The following is a 25,007-nucleotide window of genomic DNA, read 5'->3' on the forward strand; positions in this document are numbered from 1 at the left end:
CACTCCAAAGACGTGGGGGTTAGGTGGATTGACCATGCTGAACCACTCCTTAGTGTCCCAAGATGCCTAGGTTAGGGGGATTAGCGCGGCAGATACGTGGGGTTACGGGGATAGGGCCTGGATGGGATGCTCTAGTGGAGAGTCGATGCAGACCTAATGGGCCGAATGGCCTCCTTCTGCACTGTCGGGATTCTAAGAAAGGAAGAACTGATGGGAATTAGGAGCTCGAGTGGGGCATTAACGCCAGCATGAACCTGCCGGGCTGAATGGCCCGTAAACACTGTGGAAGACGGAACTTGTTTGTAAAACTGACATGATGCAAGACCCGAAATCATTTCCTGAGGGCAGGTGCAACCTTTGGAACATTCCTAACATTTGTGTTTCCAGCGACTGCCAGATCTGTCATTAATACAAACAGCTTTGATGTAAAGTTAAATATAACTGTTACAACATGAAACAACAGGGCTCAACATGGTATCCTGTAGGTGCCTGACTCCTAATCAGCAGAATAGTGAAACCGGGGGAGGGAGAAAAGTTTAAACCCTCCGGGGGACGTGGGGGAGAGCCTTCCCTCCAGATATCTCAATGCAATTTTCCAGTTTCCAAAGCTGACAAAAGGCTGTTTGCCAGTCGGAACACAACGTGGCTGTAAATTGAGGTTACCTGAACATAAATAATGCATCAGGTGCCATGGTTATAATACACTGCGGAATTTTTTCCATTCGAAACAGATCCTCCCACAGATAAAGGTGCCCATGGCCACAGAACACGGTACATATCCACTCCTGTCTTTTCAACAGGGTTCTGTAGAATCATGCCACAGGGAGGAGGCCATTCAGCCCGTCGTGCCTGTGCCAGCTCTGTGAAAGAGCTATCCCATTCCCCTTTTCGTTCCCCCCAATCACTCCCGCACAGACGACGCTATTTCAATTACACAACAAAATTTCTTTTGAATCTGCGTCCAAACCTTCAGGCAGTGCATTCCAGATCTCAGCACAGTGTGTGAAGGCAGTGTGTAAGGGCGGCACGGTGGCACAGTGGTTGGCACTGCTGCCTCACAGCGCAAAGGACCCAGGTTCGATTCCTGGCTTGGGTCACTGTCTGTGCGGATACTGCACGTTCTCCCCGTGTCTGCGTGGATTTCCTACTGGTGCTCCGATTTCCTCCGACGGTCCAAAAGACATGCTGGTTAGGTGCATTGGCCATGCTAAATTCTCCCTCAGTGTATCCGAACAGGCGCCGGAGTGTGGCGATTAGGGGATTTTCACAGTAACTTCATTGCAGTGTTAATGTGCGGCACAGTGGTTAGCACTGCTGCCTCACAGTGCCAGGTACATGGGTTCAACTCTGGCCTCAGGTGTGTGGAGTTTGCACGTTCTCTCGGTGTCTGCATGGGCTTCCTCCGGGTGCTCCTGTTTCCTCCCACACTCCAAAGGTGTGCAGGTTAGGTGGATTGGCCATGCTAAATTGTCCCTTAATGTCAGAGGGTCTAGCAGGGTATATACGTGGGGCCTGGGTGGGACTGTGATCAGTGCAGACTCGATGGGCCAAATGGCCTCTGTCTGCACTGCAGGATTCTATGATTCTATGAACGTAAGCCTATTTGTGACACTAATAAATAAACTTTGAACTTCAAAAGAAAATCTCTCTCTAATCCCTTCTGGCTCTTCTATCAATTACCTTCAATTTATAAAACTGGAAGACTTTTAAATATGTCTACCTTCCAGCAAACATTTTCCATCAACTCTGTTTCTCTCTCTACGCAGATACTGTGGGGCCTACTGCACTTTTCCACCATTTTGTCTTTGCATCTTTCCCATTGATGTTTGTACTGATGTACTTTCTAGCATGGATGTCGATGGGTCAAATGGCCTCTTCCTGTGCCATAATGACTCCGGGACATGGCCGCTGGGTGACTGTTCAAGCTTAGGCTGGACATGAGGTGGCGCAGTGCAGGCCGAAAGGGCACAGGTCACCCTGGCATCAGGAAATGAGGATGCCAACATGACATTGGTGGATACGAGGAATGTCAGATCAGCCATGATCCTATTGAATGGCGGAGAAGGGTTACGGGGCCAAACGGCCGACTCCCATTTCTTATAGTCCAAGTTTTTTTATTCATTCATGGGACATGGGTGTTGCTGGCCACTCAGCATTTATTGCCCTTCCCTAATTGCCCCTCAACTGAGCGGCTTGCTAGGCCATTTCAGAGGGCAGTTGAGAGTCAACCACATTGCTGTGGCTCTGGAATCACATGTAGGCCAGACCAGGTAAGGACGGCAGATTTCCTTCCCTAAAGGACATTAGTGAACCAGATGGGTTTTAACGACAATCAACAATGGTTTTATGGTCATCAGTAGGTTCTTAATTCCAGATAGTTTTTATTGAATTCAAATTCCACCATCTGCCGTGGCGGGATTCGAACCCAGGTCCCCAGAACATTAGCTGAGTTTCTGGATTAATAGTCTATCGATAATGCCGCTAGGCCATCGCTTCCCCATAATTGGTTCAGTTTAAGCTGACTGCTAAAGGCCGACACATCAGGAGTCAACAGTGCAGACCACAGGTACATCGGTAACTAGCCATAGTCCGCAGGGACAATAGGCGCCTCTCTCTGTTAGAGAGAGAGAGAAGTGGTTTTATAATTTGAGGATCACAACTGCACAGCAAGCTTGAGGCAGGTGAGGGGGCCGCTCCTGTATCTACCACAGCCACAAGTTCAATCGACAGCACTTTCCAAAACCAGAACCACCTCGAACGACAAGGGCAGCTGACTGACGCATGGGAACGCCGCCATCTACAAGTTCCCCTCCAAGCCGCATCCCATTCTGACCCGGGAATACAATCGGCTGTTCCTTCACTGCCGCTGGGGTCAAAATCCTTGAACAACCTTCCTTACAGCACGGTGGATGTACCTACACCACATGGACTGCAGCAGCTCAAGGCAGCGGCTCACCACCACCTTCCCATAATAACTCCAGGAGTCGGCTGTGAAGGAACCGTGCTTTTATTGCACTAAATGAAAATAAACAATAGCTGCAAGCCTGAGGTGAACACAACTGGGCCCAAGCGGGACTGAAAGGTTAATGAACCCTCTCGGGGTCTTGCTTTATACAGAGCTCGGTATACAAGCTCCACCCGGTTGGCTAATTACCAATCCCCAGGGAGCTCGTATTCAAAAGCCCAATTGAGAGGTCAATCAGTGATTCACTTCCCAAGGGCAATTAGGGATGGGCAACACATGCTGGCCTAGCCAGCGACGGCCCACATCCAGTGAATGAATAAACCGATACATGAACCCACGCTGTTGGCATCATTCTGAACCAGACTCACCATCTAGCCAACTGAGTAAACTGCCCCCTCAAGGGGGAGAAAACGTCTCCTGGTGAGAGAACAGGAGATAAATCTGAACTGAGGGGTTGCTCCAACAATTGGGACCGTCACCATGGAAACATGGCCTGTACCTTTAAGTGGGGTGGAATCACTGAACGCCAGTTGCAGCGTGATTTGCTGGTCATGTGCATGGAATGATGGAACAAAACCCAACAATATAAATTGTGCTAATGTTCTCAACTGCTTAGCAATCTTCTGTTTGCGTAGGGCAGTCACCAACCAACAACATCAAGCTATAAATCACGGTGAGCACAGAATCAAGAAGTGAAACAGCAGCAATGCCGTGACAAAGAGAATTATCTAACCAAGCCTGAGAGAATGGCCAGTGTAGATTGACATAGAATCCTGACAGTGCAGAAAGAGGCCATTCGGCCCATCGAGTCTGCACTGACTCCCCAAAAGAGCATCGTGCCCAGGTCCAGTCCCTCCCGCCCTATCCCCATAACCCCACGCATTCACCATAGCCAATCCACCGAGCTTGCACATCGTCTGGACACTAAAGGCAATTTAGCATGGCCAATCCACCTAACCTACACACCTTTAGACTGGGCAGCAAGATGGCACAGTGGTTAGCACTGCTGCCTCACAGCGCCAGGGACCAGTGTTCAATTCTGGCCTCGGGTCACTGTCTGTGTGGAGTTTGCATGTTCTCCCCGTGTCTGCGTGGGTTTCCTCCAGGTGCTCCGGTTTCCTCCCACAGTCCAAAGATGTGCAGATTAGGTGGGATTGGCCAATCAATCCTGGTGTCAGGGCGACTCGCTAGGGTAAATGCATGGGGTTATGGGGATAGGACCTGGATGGGACTGTGGTCAGTGCAGACTCGATGGGCCAAATGGCCTCCATCTGCACTGTAGGAATCTATGTAACCCCGCGCATTTACCATAGCCAATCCCCCTGACCTACACATCTTGTGGACACAAAGGGACAATTTAGCACGGCCAATCCACCTAACCTGCACATCTTTGGACCCGGTAGCACAGTGGTTGGCACTGCTGTCTCCCAGCGCCAGGGACCCAGGTTCAATTCCAGCCTCAGGTGACTGTGTGGAGTCTGCACGTTGTCCCAGTGTCTGCGTGGGTTTCCTCCGGCACTCCAAAGATGTGCGGGTTAAGTTGCTTGGGCCTTAGTAAATTGCCCCTTTGCGTCAGGAAGATTAGCAGGGTAAATACGTTGGGGGAGGTAATGGGGATAGGGCCTGGGAGGGTCGTTGTCGGTGCAGACTCAATGAGCCGAAAAGCCTCTTTCTGCATGGTAGGGATTCTATGATTCTATGAAGATGAGAAGACAGAGTGACTTCCCAGCCCCATGTAAGCTGGGAAGTGGCGAGATTGAGAGAGCAGCGTCCCAGCTAAAGTCAGGGGATAGCGGAACTGGGGACAGTGTGACAAAGCTCGGGCTGGGACCTAACATGGTCAGACAGAGAGGAGAGGGGGAGGGGAGGGGAGGGGAGGGGAGGGAAGGGGAGGGAAGGGGAGGGGAGCGGAGGAGAAGGGGCACAGCTTGCCAAGACTAAAGCAGGCTTCATCGGCAGGGGAATTCCCTTGCTGTGCTGCCAAACCGACATACATACTGTGCTCCCCAGGCCAGAAGGCTTGCTGCACTACGAGAGGTGTCAGCTTTGGAATGGGACATTAAACCGAGGCCCCACTTAAGTTGATTTGATTTATTATTCTCACGTGTGTTAGTATACAGTGAAAAGTATTGTTTCTTGTGCGCTATACAGACAAAGCATACCGTTCATAGAGAGGGAAAGGAGAGAATGCAGAATGTAGTGTTACAGTCACAGCTAGGGTGTAGAGAAAGATCAACTTAGTGCGAGGTAGTTGCCTACACAGCTTTGATAGAGAAATGTCACTGTGGTGAACCATTGTTGGTTCCCACCAGGTAGTGCTGAGCCATGGTCTGGCCAGTACTATGAGTCTGTATATATGTTACGGTTGGGGTTAGGGTTGGGCTGTTCTACCTGTTAATATAGTTGTTATGGTACACCCCAGTCGGCTCCGCTTCCTGGGAGAGGTATAAAGGTCACTGCTCTGCCTGGTGACCCTTTAGTCTGGGATCGTGTACTGTATATGGTAGCTCTGTTATTGTTGGCAATAAAAGCCTTTATTTCCCGAGTACATCACGCCTCTCGTGTGTTATATCGCGCATCAGTCACCTACGTTACAACTCTGTCAAGCACTTCGCAATGGTCCAACAACAACGTCAATTTATACAGTGTCTCTAACGTGGTAAAACAGCACACTACACAATCAGCCCCAAACTGATCCCCAGTCAATGCAGCAGACTATAGGACAGGTGACCAAATAAAAGGTTTTACATGGGAGGAGGGAGGCGGATGAGCGTTTCAGTCTGATGTGCAGCGAAACACAGAGATAAATAACAGCAGATGGAGGAAAAGCACCACATCCGTGACTTTAACCACTGTGCCAGGGGCAATCGCCTGCCACCCAGCGTCTGTACCTCTGACATGACAGGAAATGCCTCTCTCCCCCCACTTGGGACCACAACCCCGACGGGGCTCAGTAAGATGACTGGTAAGTGGGCTTCCTGTGAAGCTAATTGCAGAGCCCTGTGCAAAGTCATCCCTGTAATCATGCGAGTGCTGCACACCATCTGGAGAGTTCAAAAAGCTGGGACAACAGTAGCTTCATCACCAAAAGAAAACACAAAATAAACGTTCTAATTAAAGAGGGCCTCAGAGCAAGATTTATTTACAGGGGAGTTGGAAAATACAGCTTTTAATAGGGTGTCTCACACAGGTAAACGCTGCTGTATAATTACTGTCCCCATGTCGACACTATAGTTAAGAAAGCCCACCAACACCTCTACTATCACAGAAGACTAAGGAAATTTGGCATGTCCGCTACGACTCTCACCAACTTTTACAGGCGCACCACAGAAAGCATTCTTTCTGGTTGTATCACAGCTTGGTATGGGCTCCTGCTCTGCCCAAGACTGCAAGGAACTACAAAAGATCGTGAATGTAGCCCAATCCATCACGCAAACCAGCCTCCCATCCATTGACTCTGTCTACACTTCCCGCTGCCTCGGCAAAGCAGCCTGCATAATTAAGGACCTTGCGCACCCCGGACATTCTCTCTTCCACCTTCTTCCATCAGGAAAAAGTACAAAAGTCTGTGAACACGTATCGACCGACTCAAGAACAGCTTCTTCCCTGCTGCTGTCAGACTTTTGAATGGACCTATCTTGCATTAAGATGATCTTTCTCTACACCCTAGCTATGACTGTAACACTACATTCTGCACTCTCACCTTTCAATCTCTATGAACGGTATGCTTTGTCTGTATAGCACGCAAGAAACGATCCTTTTCACTGTATGTTAATACACGTGGCAATAATAAATCGAATCAAATGAAGAAGTCATTGGGTGAACAGTCTGCCTAGAACAGTGGTTAGCACTGCTGCCTCACAGTGCCAGGGACCCAGGTTCGATTCTGGCTTGGGACACTGTCTTCCCAAGTGGGGGAAGAGGCATTCCCTGTCATGTCAGAGGTACAGACACTGGGTGGCAGGCAGGTGCCCCTGGCACAGTGGTTAAACACAGCAAGAAGTCTCACAACACCAGGTTAAAGTCCAACAGGTTTATTTGGCAGCACTAGCTTTCGGAGTCTCAAGCTCCTTAATCAGGTGATCTCCGAAAGCTCATACTGCCAAATAAACCTGGTGTTGTGAAACTTCTTACTGTGCCGACCCAGGTCCAACGCCGGCATCTCCACACCGTGGTTAAAGTCACGGATGTGGTGCTTTTCCTCCACCTGCTGTTATTTATCTCTGTGTTTCGCTGCACGTCAGATTGAAACGCTCATGCGCCTCCCTCCTCCCATGTAAAACCTGTTTTTTTGGTCACCTGTCCGACACTCTCCTGCATTGACTGAGGTCAGTTTGGGGCTGATTGTGTAGTGTGCTGTTTTACCACGTTAGAGACGCTGTCTATTTGCACGTCCTTCCCGTGTCTGCGTGGGTTTCCTCCGGGTGCTCCAGTTTTCTCCCACAGTCTGAAAGACGTGCTGGTTAGTTGCGTTGGCCGTGCTAAATTCCCCCTCGATGTACCCGAACAGGCGCCGGAGTGTGGCGACTAGGGGATTTTCACAGTCACTTCATGACAGTGTTAATGTAAGCCTAGTCGTGACACTAATAAATAAACTTTAAAACTTGAGTCTTAATTCAATTTGCTCTCGAAATTCAGGCCACACTGACAAAGCAGTTTTCATCGCCCAACCCGAGATGACACCAGGAGATTAACCTTTAATGTATGGAAATTTCCAATGGAACACCCACACAACAGACGGGAAAAACAACCAACCACATCATCACAACTCATGAACAATAAGGATATGAAGTCACCCTCGCAAGGACAATAACTAAATCATCCCCCCTGCAAAGAGTGTTTATGTCTACAAATGAAAGTTAAGAATCGAAATTGGTCGATCGTAACAGGTTTTTAATCTGATTGTAAAGTGCCCTGATCCTCTTCGGAACTGGTTTGTGCTGAGGCTGCCTTCACTGTTCAAACAGTGAAGTGTCGAGTGGCAAGTGTGGCTCTGATGCTCACTCCAAGTCAAACAGATTTAAACATCACCTTGGCTTCCACACTGCTGTCTCTGACCTTGGCCCGCGAGTGCTCCAACGAAGGTTAACGCAAGCATGAGGAACAATCATAGATCATAGAAACCCTTCAGTATAGAAAGAGGCCATTCGGCCCATCGAGTCTGCACCGACCACAAACCCACCCAGGCCCTACCCCCATATCCCTACATATTTTACCCACTAATCCCTCTAATCTACGCATCCCAAGACACTAAGGGGCAATTTTAGCATGGCCAATCAACCTAACCCGCACATCTTTGGACTGTAGGAGGAAACCGGAGCACCCGGAGGAAACCCATGCAGACACGAGGAGAATGTGCAAACTCCACACAGACAGTGACCCAAGCCGGGAATCGAACCCAGGTCCCTGGAGCTGTGAAGCAGCAGTGCTAACCACTGTGCTACCGTGCCGCCCCAATGTCTCCTCATTCATCATTTTGGCACTTTGCGACCTTCTGGACTCAATATTGAGTTCAACAGTTTTAGATCATAACCTGTGCTTCCACCTTACAATCCCGACAGCGCGAAAGAGGCCATTCAGCCCATCGAGGCTGCACCGACTCTGCTGACACACTATTTTACCCAGGTCCTATCCCTGTAATCCCGCACATTTACCATGGCTAATTCCCCCTAAACTATACATTTTGGGACACTAAGGGGCATATTTAGCATGGCCAATCCACCTAACCTACACATTTTTGTGGGAGGAAACCGGAGCGCCCGGAGGAAACCCACGCAGACACATGGAGAATGTGCAGACTCCACACAGACATTCACCCAAGGTCAGAATTGAACTCGGAGTCCCTGGCGCTGTGAGGCAGCAGTGCTAACCTGGTGTTGTTAAACTTCTTACTGTGCTTCACAGCACCAGGGACTCGGGTTCGATTCCCGGCTTAGGTCAGTGTCTGTGTAGAGTTTGCACGTTCTCCCCGTGTCTGTGTGAGTTTCCTCCAGGTGCTCCGGTTTCCTCCCACAGTCCGAAAGGTGCATCGACCTGAACAGGCACCAGAGTGTGGCGACTAGGGGATTTTCACAGTAACTTAATTGCAGTGTTAATGTAAGCCTTACTTGTGACACTCATAAATAAACTTTAGACTTTGCACTCAGATGGTTGTTATGTAGCCATTAACGCCTCATCTGTACACAACCATTGTTTTCCTGACAACGTCTATTACCACTCTTTTTGGCTTTGGCATCACGAAATCTGTTTCGTTATTTAATCTCCCCTGCCCTCCACTCCATCACAGTCCTTTTGTTTTCCCTCCACTCCCCCCCTCCCCCGACTGCTATACAATCCCTTAATTTCTATCTTTTTTCAATTCTCATAGAATTATAGAATCTCTACAGTGGAGAAGGAGGCCACCTGGCCGTTCAAACCTGCACCGATAACAATCGCATCCAGGCCCTATCCCCGTAACCCCACATAACGCCATAAGACCATCAGATATAGGAGCAGAATTAGGCCATTCGGCCCATCGAGACTGCTCCGCCATTCAATCATGGCTGATATTTTTCTCATCCCCATTCTCCTGCCTTTTCCCCATAACCCCTGATCCCCTTATTAATCTAGAACCTCTCTATCTCTGTCTTAAAGACACTCAATGACCCGGCCTCCACAGCCTTCTGCGGCAAAGAGTTCCACTGATTCACCACTCTCTGGCTGAAGAAATTCCTCCTCATCTCTGTTTTAAAGGATTGACCCTTTAGCGTGAGGTTGTGCCCTCTGGTTCTAGCTTTTCCTACTGGTGGAAACATCCTCTCCACGTCCACTCTATCCAGGCCTCGCAGTATCCTGTAAGTTTCAATAAGATCCCCCCTCATCCTTCTAAATTCCAACAAGTACAGACCCAGAGTCCTCAACCGTTCCTCATACTACAAGCTCTATATTCCAGGGATCATTCTTGTGAACCTCCTCTGGACCCTTTCCAAGGCCAGCACATCAAAGTCGGTGGTGTGGTAGACAGTGAGGAAGGGTGTCGTAGTTTGCAGGAAGACTTAGACAGGTTGCAAAGTTGGGCCGAGAGGTGGCGGATGGAGTTTAATGCGGAGAAGTGTGAGGTAATTCACTTTGGTAGGAATAACAGATGTGTTGAGTATAGGGCTAACGGGAGGACTTTGAATAGTGTGGAGGAGCAGAGGGATCTAGGTGTATGTGTGCATAGATCCCTGAAAGTTGGGAATCAAGTAGATAAGGTTGTTAAGAAGGCATATGGTGTCTTGGCGTTTATTGGTAGGGGGATTGAATTTAGGAGTCGTAGCGTTATGTTGCAACTGTACACAACTCTGGTGCGGCCGCACTTGGAGTACTGTGTGCAGTTCTGGTCCCCACATTACAGGAAGGATGTGGAGGCTTTGGAGAGGGTGCAGAGGAGGTTTACCAGGATGTTGCCTGGTATGGAGGGGAGATCCTATGAGGAGAGGCTGAGGGATTTGGGATTGTTTTCGCTGGAAAGGCGGCGGCTAAGAGGGGATCTTATTGAAACATATAAGATGATTAGAGGTTTAGATAGGGTGGATAGTGATAGCCTTTTTCCTCTGATGGAGAAATCCAGCACGAGGGGGCATGGCTTTAAATTGAGGGGGGGTAGTTATAGAACCGATGTCAGGGGTAGGTTCTTTACCCAGAGGGTGGTGAGGGATTGGAATGCCCTGCCAGCATCAGTAGTAAATGCGCCTAGTTTGGGGGCGTTTAAGAGATCCGTAGATAGGTTCATGGACGAAAAGAAATTGGTTTAGGTTGGAGGGTCACAGTTTTTTTTTTTAACTGGTCGGTGCAACATCGTGGGCCGAAGGGCCTGTTCTGCGCTGTAATGTTCTATGTTCTATGTACATCCTTCCTTAGATACGGGGCCCAAAATTGCTCACATATTTGTAAAAGCAAAATACTGCAGATGCTGGAATCTGGAAAGAAAAACAGAAAAATGCTGGAAAATCTCAGCAGGTCTGACAGCACCTGTGGTGAGAGATTAGAGCCAACGGTTCGAGTCTGAATGGCTCTTCATCAGAGCTCAACAACAGCTCTGAGGAAGGGTCATCCAGAATCAAAACGTTGGCTCGATTCTCTCCCCACAGGTGCTGTCAGACCTGCTGAGATTTTCCAGCTTTTTCTGTTTTTATTACCCCACACATTTACCCTGCTTGTCCCCCCCTGACACGAAGGGGCAATTCACCGTAACCAATCCACCCAACCCGCACATCTATGGAGTGTGGGAGGAAACCGGAGCACCCGGGAGGAAACCCACGCAGACATGGGGAGAACGTGCAGACGCCACACAGTGACCCAAGCCGGGAATCAAACCCAGGTCCATGGTGCTGTGAGGCAGCAGTGCTAACCACTGTGTCACCGTGCCACCACGCTTCTGATGAAAGGTCTTGGATCTCAAATTCTACTTCTCCCAACAGATGTTTCTCTGACTGTATTGAAGCACCTCAAGAGAGCAACCTGATGTAGGTGAAGAACTGGAATGTTGTTGTACTTCATGTGGTGGCCATTTTGAAATGTTGGTCATTTTCTTTCAGGTATTTTATGAATAAAGTATATTTTTTGCAACAAAAAAAGAATATGCTGCCTGACTTGCTGAGTGCTTTCAGCTTGTTTCAATTTCAGATTTAAACAACTGAATTTATGTGGCACCTTGAGCAACACATCTCAAAGCACCTCACGTAGGAGCTTAATCCAATACAATTTGTAATTACAAAGAAAAAAGAACAAAGAAAATTACAGCCCAGGAACAGGCCCTTCGGCCCTCCAAGCCTGCACCGACCGTGCTGCCCGACTTAACTAAAACCCCTACCCTTCCAGGAACGGTATCCCTCCATTCTCATCCTATTCATGTACTTGTCAAGACGCCCCTTAAAAGTCACTGTCGTATCTGCTTCCACTACCTCCCCCGGCAGCGAGTTCCAGACACCCACCACCTCCTTTTACATCTCCTTTAAACCTTGCCCCTTGCACCTTAAACCTATGCCCCCTAGTAATGGACTCTTCCACCCTGGGAAAAAGCTTCCAACTGTCCATTCCCCTCATAATCTTGTAGACTTCTATCAGGTCGCCCCTCAACCTCCATCGTTCCAGTGAGAACAAACCAGGTTTCTCCAACCTCTCCTCATAGCTAATGCCCTCCATGCCAGGCAACATCCTGGTGAATCTTTTCTGTACCCTCTCTAAAGCCTCCACATCCTTCTGGTAGTGCGGCGACCAGAATTGAACGCAATATTCCAAGTGCGGCCTAACTAAGGTTCTATAAAGCTCCAACTAAGGTTCTATAAGGTTCTATAAACTGTGACATACTGAGTTATTGAGGCAGATGACTGATAGCTGAGTCAAAGATATGGGTTTTAAGGAGCACCTTAATAGGGGATACACAGGTAGAGAGAGGCGCAGTAGATGAGGAAGGGAATTCCAGAGCCCAGTGCCTAGGTAACCGAAAACACAACAAGCAACAATGGAGTTATTAAAAGTGAGGTTGCTCAGGAGGCTGGAATTGGTGTTGCGCAGGTGGTTCAGAGGTTTGTGGACCTGACAGAGTTTAGAAAGATAGGGAGGGACAAGGTCACAGAGGGATTTCAAAACAAGGACAGATTTTCTTTTAAATCGAGGAATTGCATTACCGGGAGTCAATTTAAGATTAGCAATCGCAGGGTTACAATTTGGAGTTCCATTATTCAGATTTGATTCTACACTTCACTGCAGTGCTGTGGGGAGTGCTGCATTGTCACAGGTGCAGCCCTCACTGGGACATTGATGTGAGGGGCCCATCCTGCTGTTCTCGTTGGATATTAAAGACCCCACGGTCGTCAGAAAACCTCTCGGTTCTTTGAGCAACAATCCCTCCCTTAGCCAACACTGCCGGAAAAAAAAGGGGATGATCAGAAATGCGTCGCAGCTATTTGTGGGATCTTACTGTGTACGGGACGCCACTCAGTAGTTTACCCAATGTGAAGAACTTTGGGGTTTTGTCCGAGAACTGTGAGGCAGCCCGGTGGCACAATGGTTAGCACTGCTGCCTCACAGCACCAGGGACATGGGTTCGATTCCGGGCTTGGGTCACTGTCTGTGTGGAATTTGCACATTCTCCCCGTGTCTGCGTGGGTTTCCTCCGGGTGCTCCGGTTTCCTCCCACAGTCCGAAAGACATGTTGGTTAGATGCATTGGCCGCGCTAAATTCTCCCTCAGCGTACCTGAACAGGTGCTGGAGTGTGGCGTCAGGGGGATTTTCACAGTGACTTCATTGCAGTGTTAATGTAAGCCTACTTGTGACACTAATAAATGAACTTTGTTTAAAGTGCTTAATCCTTTCCTTCCTTTGTTTTCCAATGCAGAATGGCTCCCCCCTGTTTCGGGAAGGGTGAAAAGCAACATTCCCTCCCTCAACAATACAGGGCAACAACATCTGGATTACAACAACATCTGGATTACAGTTTCTATCATGGAGTACAAACCTTAGGTTTAGGTGGATTGGGCACGATAAATGCACAGGGTTAAGAGGGTAGGGCTGGGTGGGGAGGAGAGCGGCCTCGATTAGATTCTCTGACCGAGAGTCGGTGCATGCTCGATGGGCTGAGTGGCCTCCCTCTGCACTGTAGAGTTTCTATAGACAATAGGCACCAAAGACATGAGCTGTGTGAGGGACAATGTGGCCAAGCCACGGCCTCTTCCTGATCTAAGAGAGCAGCGACCTTTCCACTGGCCTTGAAACCAAAACTGTGATACAGGCAGTTGAAAATCTGGTTGGCGCCCTGATGAAATGGCGCTGTTATACCGTTAACGTTTACTGAAACGCGCAACACATGTGACAAGGCCGAAAACCAGGTGGGCACTCATGTGGAAATGTGATACTTGGCCATTTAAAATGGAAGTTAATAGGTTCGATTAGAATTTGATGTGACACAAAGTGCATTCTATTTGGGCATGAAGCCAGTTCCACACCACCTCCCCTCCCACCCCCTCCAATTTTATCCAGACTTTCCCTGAGGGTATTCCATTTTAACAGGAACTAGAAGCCTGTTGGTAACCCCTGTACGGCAGAGACCATTCCATATCCACCAGCCTAGATGGTGAAAGCTGGCAAGCTATTAAATGATGTGGAGATGCCGGCGTTGGACTGGGGTGAACACAGTAAGAGTTTTAACAACACCAGGTTAAAGTCCAACAGGTTTATTTGGTAGCAAATACCATTAGCTTTCGGAGCGCTACTCCTTCGTCAGATGGAGTCTGACGAAGCTCCATCTGACGAAGGAACAGCGCTCCAAAAGCTAATGGTATTTGCTACCAAATAAACCTGTTGGACTTTAACCTGGTGTTGTTAAAACTCTTACTAAGCTATTAAATCACAGGAGGAATCTTTCTATCTGAAGTCCATCCCGTCTATCACCCAGCCATCCATACATTTTCCCAATGGGATTGCATACCCATCCTAGGCCCGAGCAATGCAAGTTGGTGCATTCCTACTGGAGTATCACAATGATACTAAGAGTCATAGAATTATCAGAGAATCACTGCAGTGCAGAACGAGGCCATTCGGCCCATCGAGTCTACACCGACTCTCCTACAGTGGATCTTACTCTGGCCTTCTCCCTGTAACCCCACCTATATACCCCGCTAACCTACATAACCTGGGACACGCAGGGTCAATTTAGCACGGCCAATCAACCGAACCCACACATCTTTCAGACTGTGGGAGGAAACTGGAGCATCCGGAGAAAACCCACGCAGACACGGGGAGAACATGCAAACGCCGCGTTTGGACACAGTGCCAGGGACCCAAGGCCAGAATTGAACCTGGGTCCCTGGCACTGTGAGGCATCAATGCTAAACACTGAGATGGGGATAAAAAAATGTTTCAAGATTTTTGTTCATTCTTTCACCAGTCACTACTGGGAGTCAAAATCTTCTCCAAGATCCAATCATCTTTTCATCATGGCGTACCTCTATTCAATCAAAAAAATTCAGGCACCTCTCCTATTTCTCTGTCTGCTTCCCTTACCGGGAACTTTGTTTTTAACTTCTCCCCGTCTCTTTTGCTTCTCCCAGGGTTTTTGCTCTCTTTTTGAGTTTTTGCTTATTTGCACGGTCGCGTGGGGACCTTTGTCTTCAACTCCAAGTCCCGTTGGCCATGCGCATGGGACTGACCAATGTAATCTATCTAAACCGCGCCCGTGCGGATCTCTCCCTGCCACCGTAGGCGCAGGAGATCGGAGGATCGTCGGGTCTTGGAGATGTCGACCACAGAGCTGGAGACGGAGATTAAATTTAGTTTAATCACATAAGTTGTGAATCATTTTGAATCTTTTTTCACGGATGCTTGGCGGGGGGGTGGGGGGTCTTCACAAGCATACCACTGCGCCATGCCTCACTGGTTGGGAAACCATTGATCGAGATGGACAATGGATCCCACTTTGTCAATCCGGCCTACCTCCCAAAGAGCACATTTATAACTGGAACTGCATCCCCATGCCGATGAGATGTGGATTGTTAGAATCATAGAATCCCTACAGTGCAGAAGGAGACCACTCGGCCCAACGAGTCAGCACCGACCGCAATCCCACCCAAGCCCTATCCCCATCACCCCCATGCATTTACCCTAGCTGGTCTCCCTGACACTAAGGGGCAATTTACCATGGCTGATGCACCTAACCTGCTGTGGGAAGAAACTGGAGCACTTGGAGGAATCCCACGCAGACACGGGGAGAATGTGCAAACTCCACACAGACAGTGACCCAAACCGGGAATCGAACCCGGGACCCTGGCGCTGTGAGGCAGCGGTGCTAACCACCGTGCCACTGTGCCTTTTCAAATGTTCCTCTGAACTGTCCTTCAAGATGAAGACCTCATTGAATGGTGGAACATGCTCGAGGGGCTGAATGGCCAACTACTCCAGTCAAGTGACCTATTGGGTGCTGTGGATCCACCCAACAAGTTGCGGGCAATTAAAAGGGATGTAGGAACTTTTAAGTTTTAGATTTATTTTATTACTGTCACAAGTATGCTTACATTAACACTGCAATGAAGTCACTGTAAAAAAAACCCAAGTCGCCACACTCTGGCGCCTCTTCGGGTACACCGAGAGGGAATTTAGCACAGCCAATGCACCTAACCAGCATGTCTTTCGGACTGTGGGAGGAAACCGAAGCACCCGGAGGAAACCCACGCAGACACGGGGAGAACATGCAGACTCCACACAGACAGTGACCCAAGGCTGGGAATCAAAGCCGGGTCCCTGATGCTGGTGAGGCAGCACAGCTAACCACTGTGTCGCCGTGCCGCCCATCCTAACATGAAAATCAGCTCCCCTTCAGGGAGAGGTAGAGACATAACGTAACAGAAAGTGGCCAATCGGCCCATCAAATCCATGTTCGAAGGAAGAAAACAAAGGAAGAATCTTCCCCTCCCTCCAGAAATGAGGGAAGATGTTGTTTAACTTGTGGCTTCTCAGGTTTTAACAAGGAAGTAGTCTCTCAACACCAGGTTAAAGTTCAACAGGTTTAATTGGAATCACGAACTTTCGGAGCACTGCTCCTTCATATGGTGAGTGGACCCTGATGAAGGAGCAGCGCTGTGTGCAATAGTGTCTGAGAATGTGTGTATCTGAGAGTGTGTGCGTGTGTGTGAGGGTGTCTGAGAATGTGTGTGTCTGAGTGTGTGTGTGTGAGTGTCTGAGAATGTGTCTGTGAGAGTGTCTGTGAGAGTGTCTGAGAGTCTGTGTGTGTCTGAGAGTGTGTGTGTGTGCCTGTCGGTGAGAGTCTGTGTGTGTGTCTGAGAGTGTGTGTGCCTGTCTGTGTGTGTCTATGTGTGTGTGTGTCTGAGAGTGTAGACAACACATTACACACACTTCGCTTCCTAAAACCAGAGCACCATGATGTCAGATGATATATATATAAATATTTAAAAAGTTGTACACCGAAATATGGACAGATGCCAGGAAGGTACAAAAGCCGGTTTATGGAGAGGAGCGGTACAGTCCAGAAGTTTTACACACACAGTTACTGTATCTTTCTGCATGACTTTGACAGAAATTGGATACTTTATCCTTTACACCAATTGTTTCCCTGTATCCGCGCTGGGTTTAGTCTGATTAATACTATTTGGAACCCTTGTTTTCATAAAACACTGTCACCAAAGGAGAGAGAGAGAGGCTAAGGAAAAAATGCAACTTACTCGATCAGCTTTGACTTTGGCTTGAGGTTTCTTGAAGAAGGAAGTTCTGGCAGTGAAGAAGTACTCCTCGGAGTCCTCTTCCAAACTGCTGTAACCACTGCTCATAGTGCTAGTCCAGGTCATCTGCACAGGGCTCCCTCCACCAACACACAGCCGCAGTCAGCACAACAATGTACAGTATTCGGAGCCGAGGTAGTGACTGGGGTGATTCCTGCTGCAGTCTCAGAGCCCCCTTCTTTTTAAGTTGGAATTTCGAAGGCTTGCAGCTCCCTTCACTCCAAGGAGAACAGTCCTGTGGCAGCGAGCGAGCTGTTAAGTGTTGACATTGTACATGAAGCCCCTCCCTGCCCTTTCTCTCTCTCCCTCTCTGTCTGTCTCTGCTGCTCCCCCAGATTCTTGGCTGTGAAATTCTATACCGGCGAAACTAAACAACAGTGCCACAAGTCTCACTTCGTAAAACAGAGAGAGAGAGAGAGGAATCAGAGCGGCAGCAGGTTAGCTGCCGGTGTTCAGTACTGTGCTTTGTAAATCAGATGTGCTAATCCTGCAACTCACACCCACATCTACAGAGCGATGAAGTCATTTCTGTTCAACCCTCCCTCCCTCCCTCCCTCCTGCAATTAGCCAGCATTTCCTGCCCAACTTTACACCGGTCAAACTCCAACAACCAGATTTTAATCAGTAGATAACAGGGTGTGAAAATGGACTTGTACTTCTCAGAGTCCATTGTGTGTGACTAAAACAAGAGAGGGAACAGAAAATAGGTGGAGACTGTGTAAAAATTGGACTGAGTCACAATGTCACTGATAATATTCGACAGAACTCATTACTAGGTTACAGAAACCTAGTAAAAGTTCAAGTAAAAGTTAAACTTTTTTTAGATTAAGCCAGTAAACTAGAGGCAGGAGGAGGCCATTCAGCCCTTCGAGCCTGCTCCGCCATTCATTATGATCATCAAATTCAATATCCTGATCACAGTAACTTCATTGCAGTGTTAATGTAAGCTTTACTTGTGACTAATAAAATAAACTTTAACCCCTTCCCCCCATATCCCTTTAGCCCCAAAAGCTATATTTAATTTCTTAGAATCATAGAAACCCTACAGTGCAGAAAAAAGGCCATTTGGCCCATCGAGTCTACACCAACAGCAATCCCATCCAAGCCCTATCTTTACCCTGCTAATCCCTCTAACCGACACATCCCAGGGACACTAAGGGGCAATTTAGCATGGCCAATGCATCTAACCCGCACATCTTTGGACTGTGGGAGGAAACCGGAGCACCCAGAGGAAACCCAGGCAGAACATGCAGACTCCACACTGACAGTGACCCAAGCCAGGAATTGAACCCAGGTCCCTAGAGCTGTGAGGCAGCAGTGCTAACCACCATGTACATAACATGTTGATTCAACTACTTTCTGTGGTAGTGAATTCCACACATTCACCACCCTCTGGGTGAAGAAATTCCTCCTCACCTCAGTTTTAAAAGGTTTTATCCTCAAACTATGACCCCTAGTTCTGGACTCCCCCACCATCAGGAACATTCTCTCTGAACCTACCATAATCACAGAATCTCTACAAAGAAGAAGGAGGCCATTTGGCCTATCCAAGCTATACCAATTCTCTGACAGAGTATCGAACCCAGGCCATTGTTTTATTGGGTTTCCCAGCTAGCCAGTTATCAGGGCACAGAATGAGGCAACTGGACCTCCACAAGCTTCCCGCTGCCTCGGAAAAGCAGCCAGCATAATTAAGGACCCCACGCATCCCGGACATTCTCTCTTCCACCTTCTTCCATCGGGAAAAAGATACAAAAGTCTGAGGTCACGCACCAACCGACTCAAGAACAGCTCCTTCCCTGCTGCTGTCAGACGTTTGAATGGACCTACCTTGCATTAAGTTGATCTTTCTCTACACCCTAGCTATGGCTGTAACCCTATTCTGCACTCTCTCCTTTCCTTCTCTATGAACGGTATGCTTTGTCTATATAGCGCGCAAGAAATGATACTTTTCACTGTATGTTAATACATGTGACAATAATAAATCAAATCAAACTTTAGCTCTGTAGCGCTTGGAATATTATCTAAACTCTGATGAAGGGTCACACAGACTCGAAACGTTGGCTCTATTCTCTCTCCACAGATGCTGTCAGACCTGCTGAGATTATCATAGAATCGTAGAAACCCTACAGTGTAGAAAGAGGCCATTCGGCCCATCGAGTCTACACCGACCACAATCCCACCCAGGCCCTACCTCCATATCCCTACATATTTATCCGCTAACCCCTCCAACCTACCCATCTCAAGACACTAAGGGGCAATTTTAGCACGGCCAATCAACCTAACCCGCACATCTTTGGACTGTGGGAGGAAACCGGAGCACCCGGAGGAAACCCACGCAGACACGAGGAGAATGTGCAAACTCCACACAGACAGTCACCCAAGCCGGGAATCGACCCCAGGTCCCTGGAGCTGTGAAGCAGCAGTGCTAACCACTGTGCCACCCTGCCGTCCAGCATTTTTCTTGTGTATTATATAAGCTGCTTTCCTTGGGAGTTTGAAGTGACTTTCACGTCACCTTCAAGGTTTGTTGCAACTTGACATGAATCACCTAATGTTCCGGCAGCAAAACTCCCCCCTCACCCCTCATCCCGCCTCCGCCACTGGGTTACGACTCAGACTGAAAGTAAAACAATGGCGCGCACACACAAGCATAAACAAGTGGCTGGCTTATCTCCAGCTCTGTCTCTGAAACTTTCACGACAGCATCTTCAGCCCCCCCTCAAACCTTCCCCCCCCGTACCCCCCTCCCCCCCCGTTCCCTCCTCCCCCCCAGTTCCCTCCCCCTCCCCCCCGTCGTCCCCCAGACCCTCAGCACTTTCGAAATACAATCCCACCTATCCTGGACCTTTCCTTGCTAAAGCAGGACCATCCTGCCCCCTCCTCCATGTGCTTGCTGCCGATCTGGACTCCTGTGTCATAGCATCATGGAAATCCCTACAGTGCAGAAGGAGGACATCGAGCCTGCCCCGACAACAATCCCACCCAGGCCTTATCCCCGCAACCCCACATATTTACCCCATGAAATCCTTCTAACCTACACATCCCGGGACACTAAGGGACAATTTAGCACGGCCAATGCACCGAACCCAGCTCTCTGGTTTACTAATCCAGTGAAGACACCACGATTCTGCCCCCCCCCGGGTGAGAAAATATCCTGAGGTTGTGAGAGGCGCTATGTGAATGCCGAGTTTACTTTGTGCCTTTCTATGGCCGTTCCTCACTGACCTTCCTCACCCTCTCTGAACAAAGAGTATAAAGAACAAAGAAAATTACAGCACAGGAACAGGCCCTTCGGCCCTCCAAGCCTGCACTGACCATGCTGCCCGGCTGAACTAAAACCCCTACCCTTCCGGGGACCATATCCCTCCCATCCGATTCATGTATTTGTCAAGACGCCCCTTAAAAGTCACTATCATATCTGTTTCCACGACCTCCCCCGGCAGCGAGTTCCAGGCACCCACTACTCTCTGTGTAAGCAACTTGCCTCGTACATCTCCTTTAAACCTTGCCCCTTGCACCCTAAACCTACGTCCCCTAGTAATTGACTCTTCCACCCTGGGAAAAAGCTTCTGACTATCCACTCTGTCCATGCCTCTCATAATCTTGTAGACTTCTATCAGGTCGCCCCTCAACCTCCATTGTTCCAGTGAGAACAAACTAAGTTTCTCCAACCTCTCCTCAGAGCTAATGCCCTCCATACCAGGCCTCATTTTGTACTGTAAAAGTCTATGAGAAACAAGGCCATTTGGCCCATATGGGCTTTCCCCCATAGTTCCAATCATGGTGCCTTACTATTCAACATCGAAAAGGTTTGCGACCACGTACAACCCCTTTGGGGGCAAAGCATAGATTACGTCCCCTGAAACCACAACAATTTTGGGACGACACGGTGGCACAGTGGTTAGCACTGCTTCCTCACAGCTCCAGGGACCCAGGTTCAATTCCCGGCTTGGGGTCACTGTCTGTGCGGAGTTTACACGTTCTCCCCGTGTCTGCGTGGGTTTCCTCTGGGTGCTCCGGTTTCCTCCCACAGTCCGAAAGATGTGTGGGTTAGGTGGATTGGCCGTGCTAAATTGACCCTTAGTGTCAGAGGGACTAGCGAGGGTAAATGCACGGGGTTATGGGAACGGGGCCTGGGCGGGATTGTGGTTGGTGCAGACTCGATGGGCCGAATGGCTTCTTTCTGCGCTGTAGGGATTCTATGATTCTATAATTACCGACACACCATTGTCAGTTGGCCAAGTCTGATGCACTTTCCCAGACTGGAACATCTGCCTGACTCGATACACTTGCTGTTCTTTAACCGATTCGGAACAGGGCCTTGGAGTGTAATTTAATCAGGCAAAAACCAAGCCTTGATCACATGAGCATGGCGGGTGAAGAAAGAGGCACACACTTTTCTCCAGATAAACAGAATTCTCCAGATCATATTGGCCTCCTCTGTAAAGCCACTGTGTCTGCCTTGAAAAATAAACAGCATGACCGGAAAGGTTAATTAAAAAAAGAACGTTTGACTGAACGATGAATGTAAAGTCTTTGTGAGATGTCTTTAGCCCGTGATTGAGATAAAATGTACCTAGCTGGAGGCTGCTGCTGTGAATGGTAATTGTTCCCATATTTATAAACACCTCTGACCCCTCTTGGGTTTCACTGTCCAATCTCTTTCCTCCCTGAACTCACTCTCCCCCCCCCACCATTCTCTAAATGATGTTTCAATTATTCTGCTGGCGGATTATTCAGTTGAAATAGTGACTTTGCATTACCAAAACTTGCAAAAGATTCATTGGCTCATTCTCCATAGCCCACCGCCTCTATCCACGGGGAGAACATGCAAACTCCACACCGACAATCACTTAAAACCAGAATCGAACCCACGTCCCTGGCGCTGTGAGGCAGCAGTGCGAACCACAGTGCCACCCCATTGCTCAAACACAGTTTCAGAGAGATAGATCTGACGTACACTGGGGTGGCATGGCGGCACAGTGATTAGCACGCACCGCGCCAGGGACCCGGGTTCAATTCCGGGGTGACTGTCTGTGTGGAGTCTGCATGTTCTCCCCGTGTCTGCGTGGGTTTGCTCCAGGTGCTCCGGTTTCCTCCCACAGTCCCAAAGATGTGCCAGTTAGGTGGATTAGCCATGCTAAATTGCCCCTTAGTGTCCCAAGATGTGTAGGTTAGGTGGATTGGCCATACTAAATTGCCCTTTCTGTCCCAAGATGTGTAATTAAGCCTATCGTGCCTGTGACGGTTCATTAATGGAGCTATCCAATTACACCCCCCCCCCCCCCCCCAGCCCCACCCCCCCAACTCCCAAGTCTTTCCACATTGTGTCCAAGTCAAGGATGATGGTGTGTGACCTGGAAGTGATGACGTTCCCATGCCCCTTGACCCTCATCCTGGAGTGTGGTGGACATCCATTTGAGAGGGGCTATCAAAGGTTCTCTGTTCTGAGGGGGCTGGATGCAAGGACTGAACCCCATTGGCTGTGGACAATGTGGCAGCAAGGTGGCACAGTGATTAGCATTGCCGCCTCACAGCGCCAGGGACCCGAGTTCGATTCCGGCCTTGGGTGACTGTGCGGAGTCTGCACGTTCTCCCTGTGACTGCGTGGGTTTCCTCCGGGTGTTCCAGTTTCCTCCCACTGTCCCAAAGACGTGTAGTTAGCGTGCATTGGCCATGCCAAATTCCCCCTCAGTGTACCCGAACCAGGCGCCGGAGTGTGGCAACTGGGGGATTTTCACAGTAACTTCATTGCCCCTTCGTGTCCAAAGATGTGTGGGTTAGGTGAATTGGTCATACTAAAACTGTCCCTTAGTGTCAGGGGGGGATTGGCGGGGTAAATGCATGGGGGTTACGGGGATAGGGCCTGGGTGGGATTGTTATACTGTCGGGATTCTATGATAATGCATCTCAGCCTCTGACAAACAGAAACCCAGGACAATGAAGCAGGGGTGTGGAGAGGGCAACCCCACTTTTGGCGCAATTCTGGTTTCCTCCTTGTGCTTGAAAGTAAAAAAACCCAAAAGAAAATGGATAAATACTTGAAGTGGAAATAAAATCCTGGCCTACGAGGAAAAAGTAAGTGGGAGTAATTGGATAGATCTTTCAAAGAGATAGCACAGGTGCAATGGGCTGAATGGTCTCCTGTGCAGTATTGTTCCAAGATCTCAAGGGTCATCTGGACAAATACATGAATAGGATGGGAATGGAGGGATATGGTCCCCGGAAGGGTAGGGGGTTTTAGTTCAGTCGGGGCAGCATGGTCGGTGCAGGCTTGGAGGGCCGAAGGGCCTGTTCCTGTGCTGTAATTTTCTTTGTTCTTTGTTATCTGCCACAGTATTCTTTGGCAACACCCAGTCTTTTCTTTGGCAATTTTAGTCATATTTTCTATGGCTGACCAGCGTTTTAAGCTCATAATATCCAAAAAATAAATATAGACATATAATATGTTTTGAAAGTTCAATTGCTTTTGGCCCTTTGCCCTGTGTTTTGTATTGAGTTCATGTCTCTACCTGCAGCCTCACTGAGGCCTCACTTGGAGGCTACCCACACCTGGCTGATGTGCTGTTATTATTGTTACGGCAAATCAGTTCACAATTCCCATCTTGTCAGCTGTTCATTCTCCGTCACAGATCTTATTTTCCAACGCTTCAAAATCTCCCTCTGGCTCAGATCTCTATTATCCTGAGCAGTGTGGAAAAATAAGACATGCTGCAGAAGCTTTCCCCCTTGCACTCATCAGGACAGATGGAAGGATGCCAAATTTCATGCATGAGAAAAGGGTGTTGATTGGTTGGCAATTGACTCCCATTTGGTGCAGCGTTGTCATGGCGAATGCACCAGGAAACTATTGTCTTCCCTCCATGCTTTTCATCGAATCATAGAATCCCTACAGTGCCGAAGGAGGCCATTCAGCCCATTGAGTCTGCACCCACCACGATCCCACCCAGGTCCTATCCCCATAACCCCATGCATTTACCCTAGCTAGTCCCCCTGACACTAAGGGGCAATTTAGCATGGCCAATCCACCTAACCCGCACATCTTTGGACTGTGGGAGGAAACCGGAGCACCCGGAGGAAACCCACGCAGACACGGAGAGAACGTGCAGACTCCACACAGACAGTGACCCAAGCCGGGAATCGAACCCGGGTCTCTGGCACTGTGAGGCAACAGTGCTAACCATTGCGCCACCGTGCCGCCCTTTTGTTTAATTAAAAAAACACACAATGCCTGGACATGTTCCTTTTGCCTGCAGAAATCAGGTCCCTGTGTATGAATATCTGTAGATTCTAGCAAGTGTAAGTGTACCACATTGTGAGCCTGGCTGAGAATCTTAAATAGGATGTTAGTATAATTCTTAGCGCACTCAGCATTGCTCAGCAAGTGCTGTCCAATTGTGGAATGACCTGTAACCTTAGACATATTGTTCTGGGTTACACAAGGAGGGGCTGGTTGAGCGCGGTTAATATTCTGCCAACTGTGAGCAGCCGAAGGGACATGAAGGTTAATGCGATTCATCAGTTGTCGGGACGACTGGTTTTTGTACGTGCCCACTGCCCCTGGCACTGAAACATGTCATAGAAATAGAAAGAAACCCTACAGTGCAGAAGGAGGCCATTCGGCCCATCGATCACATGACTAATTTGGGTGATCGGAGAACACATTTTTGGCTTGGCGGCATTACCGCGTTAGTGGAGAGCACCAATCGTGTTGGTGTCGCGTGGTAGCAGAGTGAATCGGCCAGATTCACCTCCCAGTCGAAGCTCTGAGCCACCTTGCCCTTCC

At 48.8% G+C, this 25,007-nt stretch overlaps 1 protein-coding gene across 2 annotated transcripts in view; it reads right to left on the reverse strand.

Annotated features, from left to right (window-relative positions):
* The window catches only part of rassf3 (Ras association domain family member 3), a 142,219-nt gene that overhangs the window by 75,418 nt on the left and 41,794 nt on the right, over positions 1 to 25,007 (reverse strand). Inside the window, exon 1 of one of the 2 annotated variants that reach the window (XM_078219688.1) lies at positions 17,162 to 17,688. The exons of the other annotated variant lie outside the window; for it this stretch is intronic. Coding sequence (XP_078075814.1) covers positions 17,162 to 17,284 — 123 coding nt within the window. The 5' untranslated portion in view covers positions 17,285 to 17,688. Of the gene's footprint in view, positions 1 to 17,161; positions 17,689 to 25,007 lie in introns of those variants that run through there. 2 annotated transcript variants of the gene reach the window in all.

The sequence above is a fragment of the Mustelus asterias genome, chromosome 9 (genome assembly GCF_964213995.1).
Source record: "Mustelus asterias chromosome 9, sMusAst1.hap1.1, whole genome shotgun sequence".
Taxonomy (NCBI): Eukaryota; Metazoa; Chordata; class Chondrichthyes; order Carcharhiniformes; family Triakidae; genus Mustelus; species Mustelus asterias.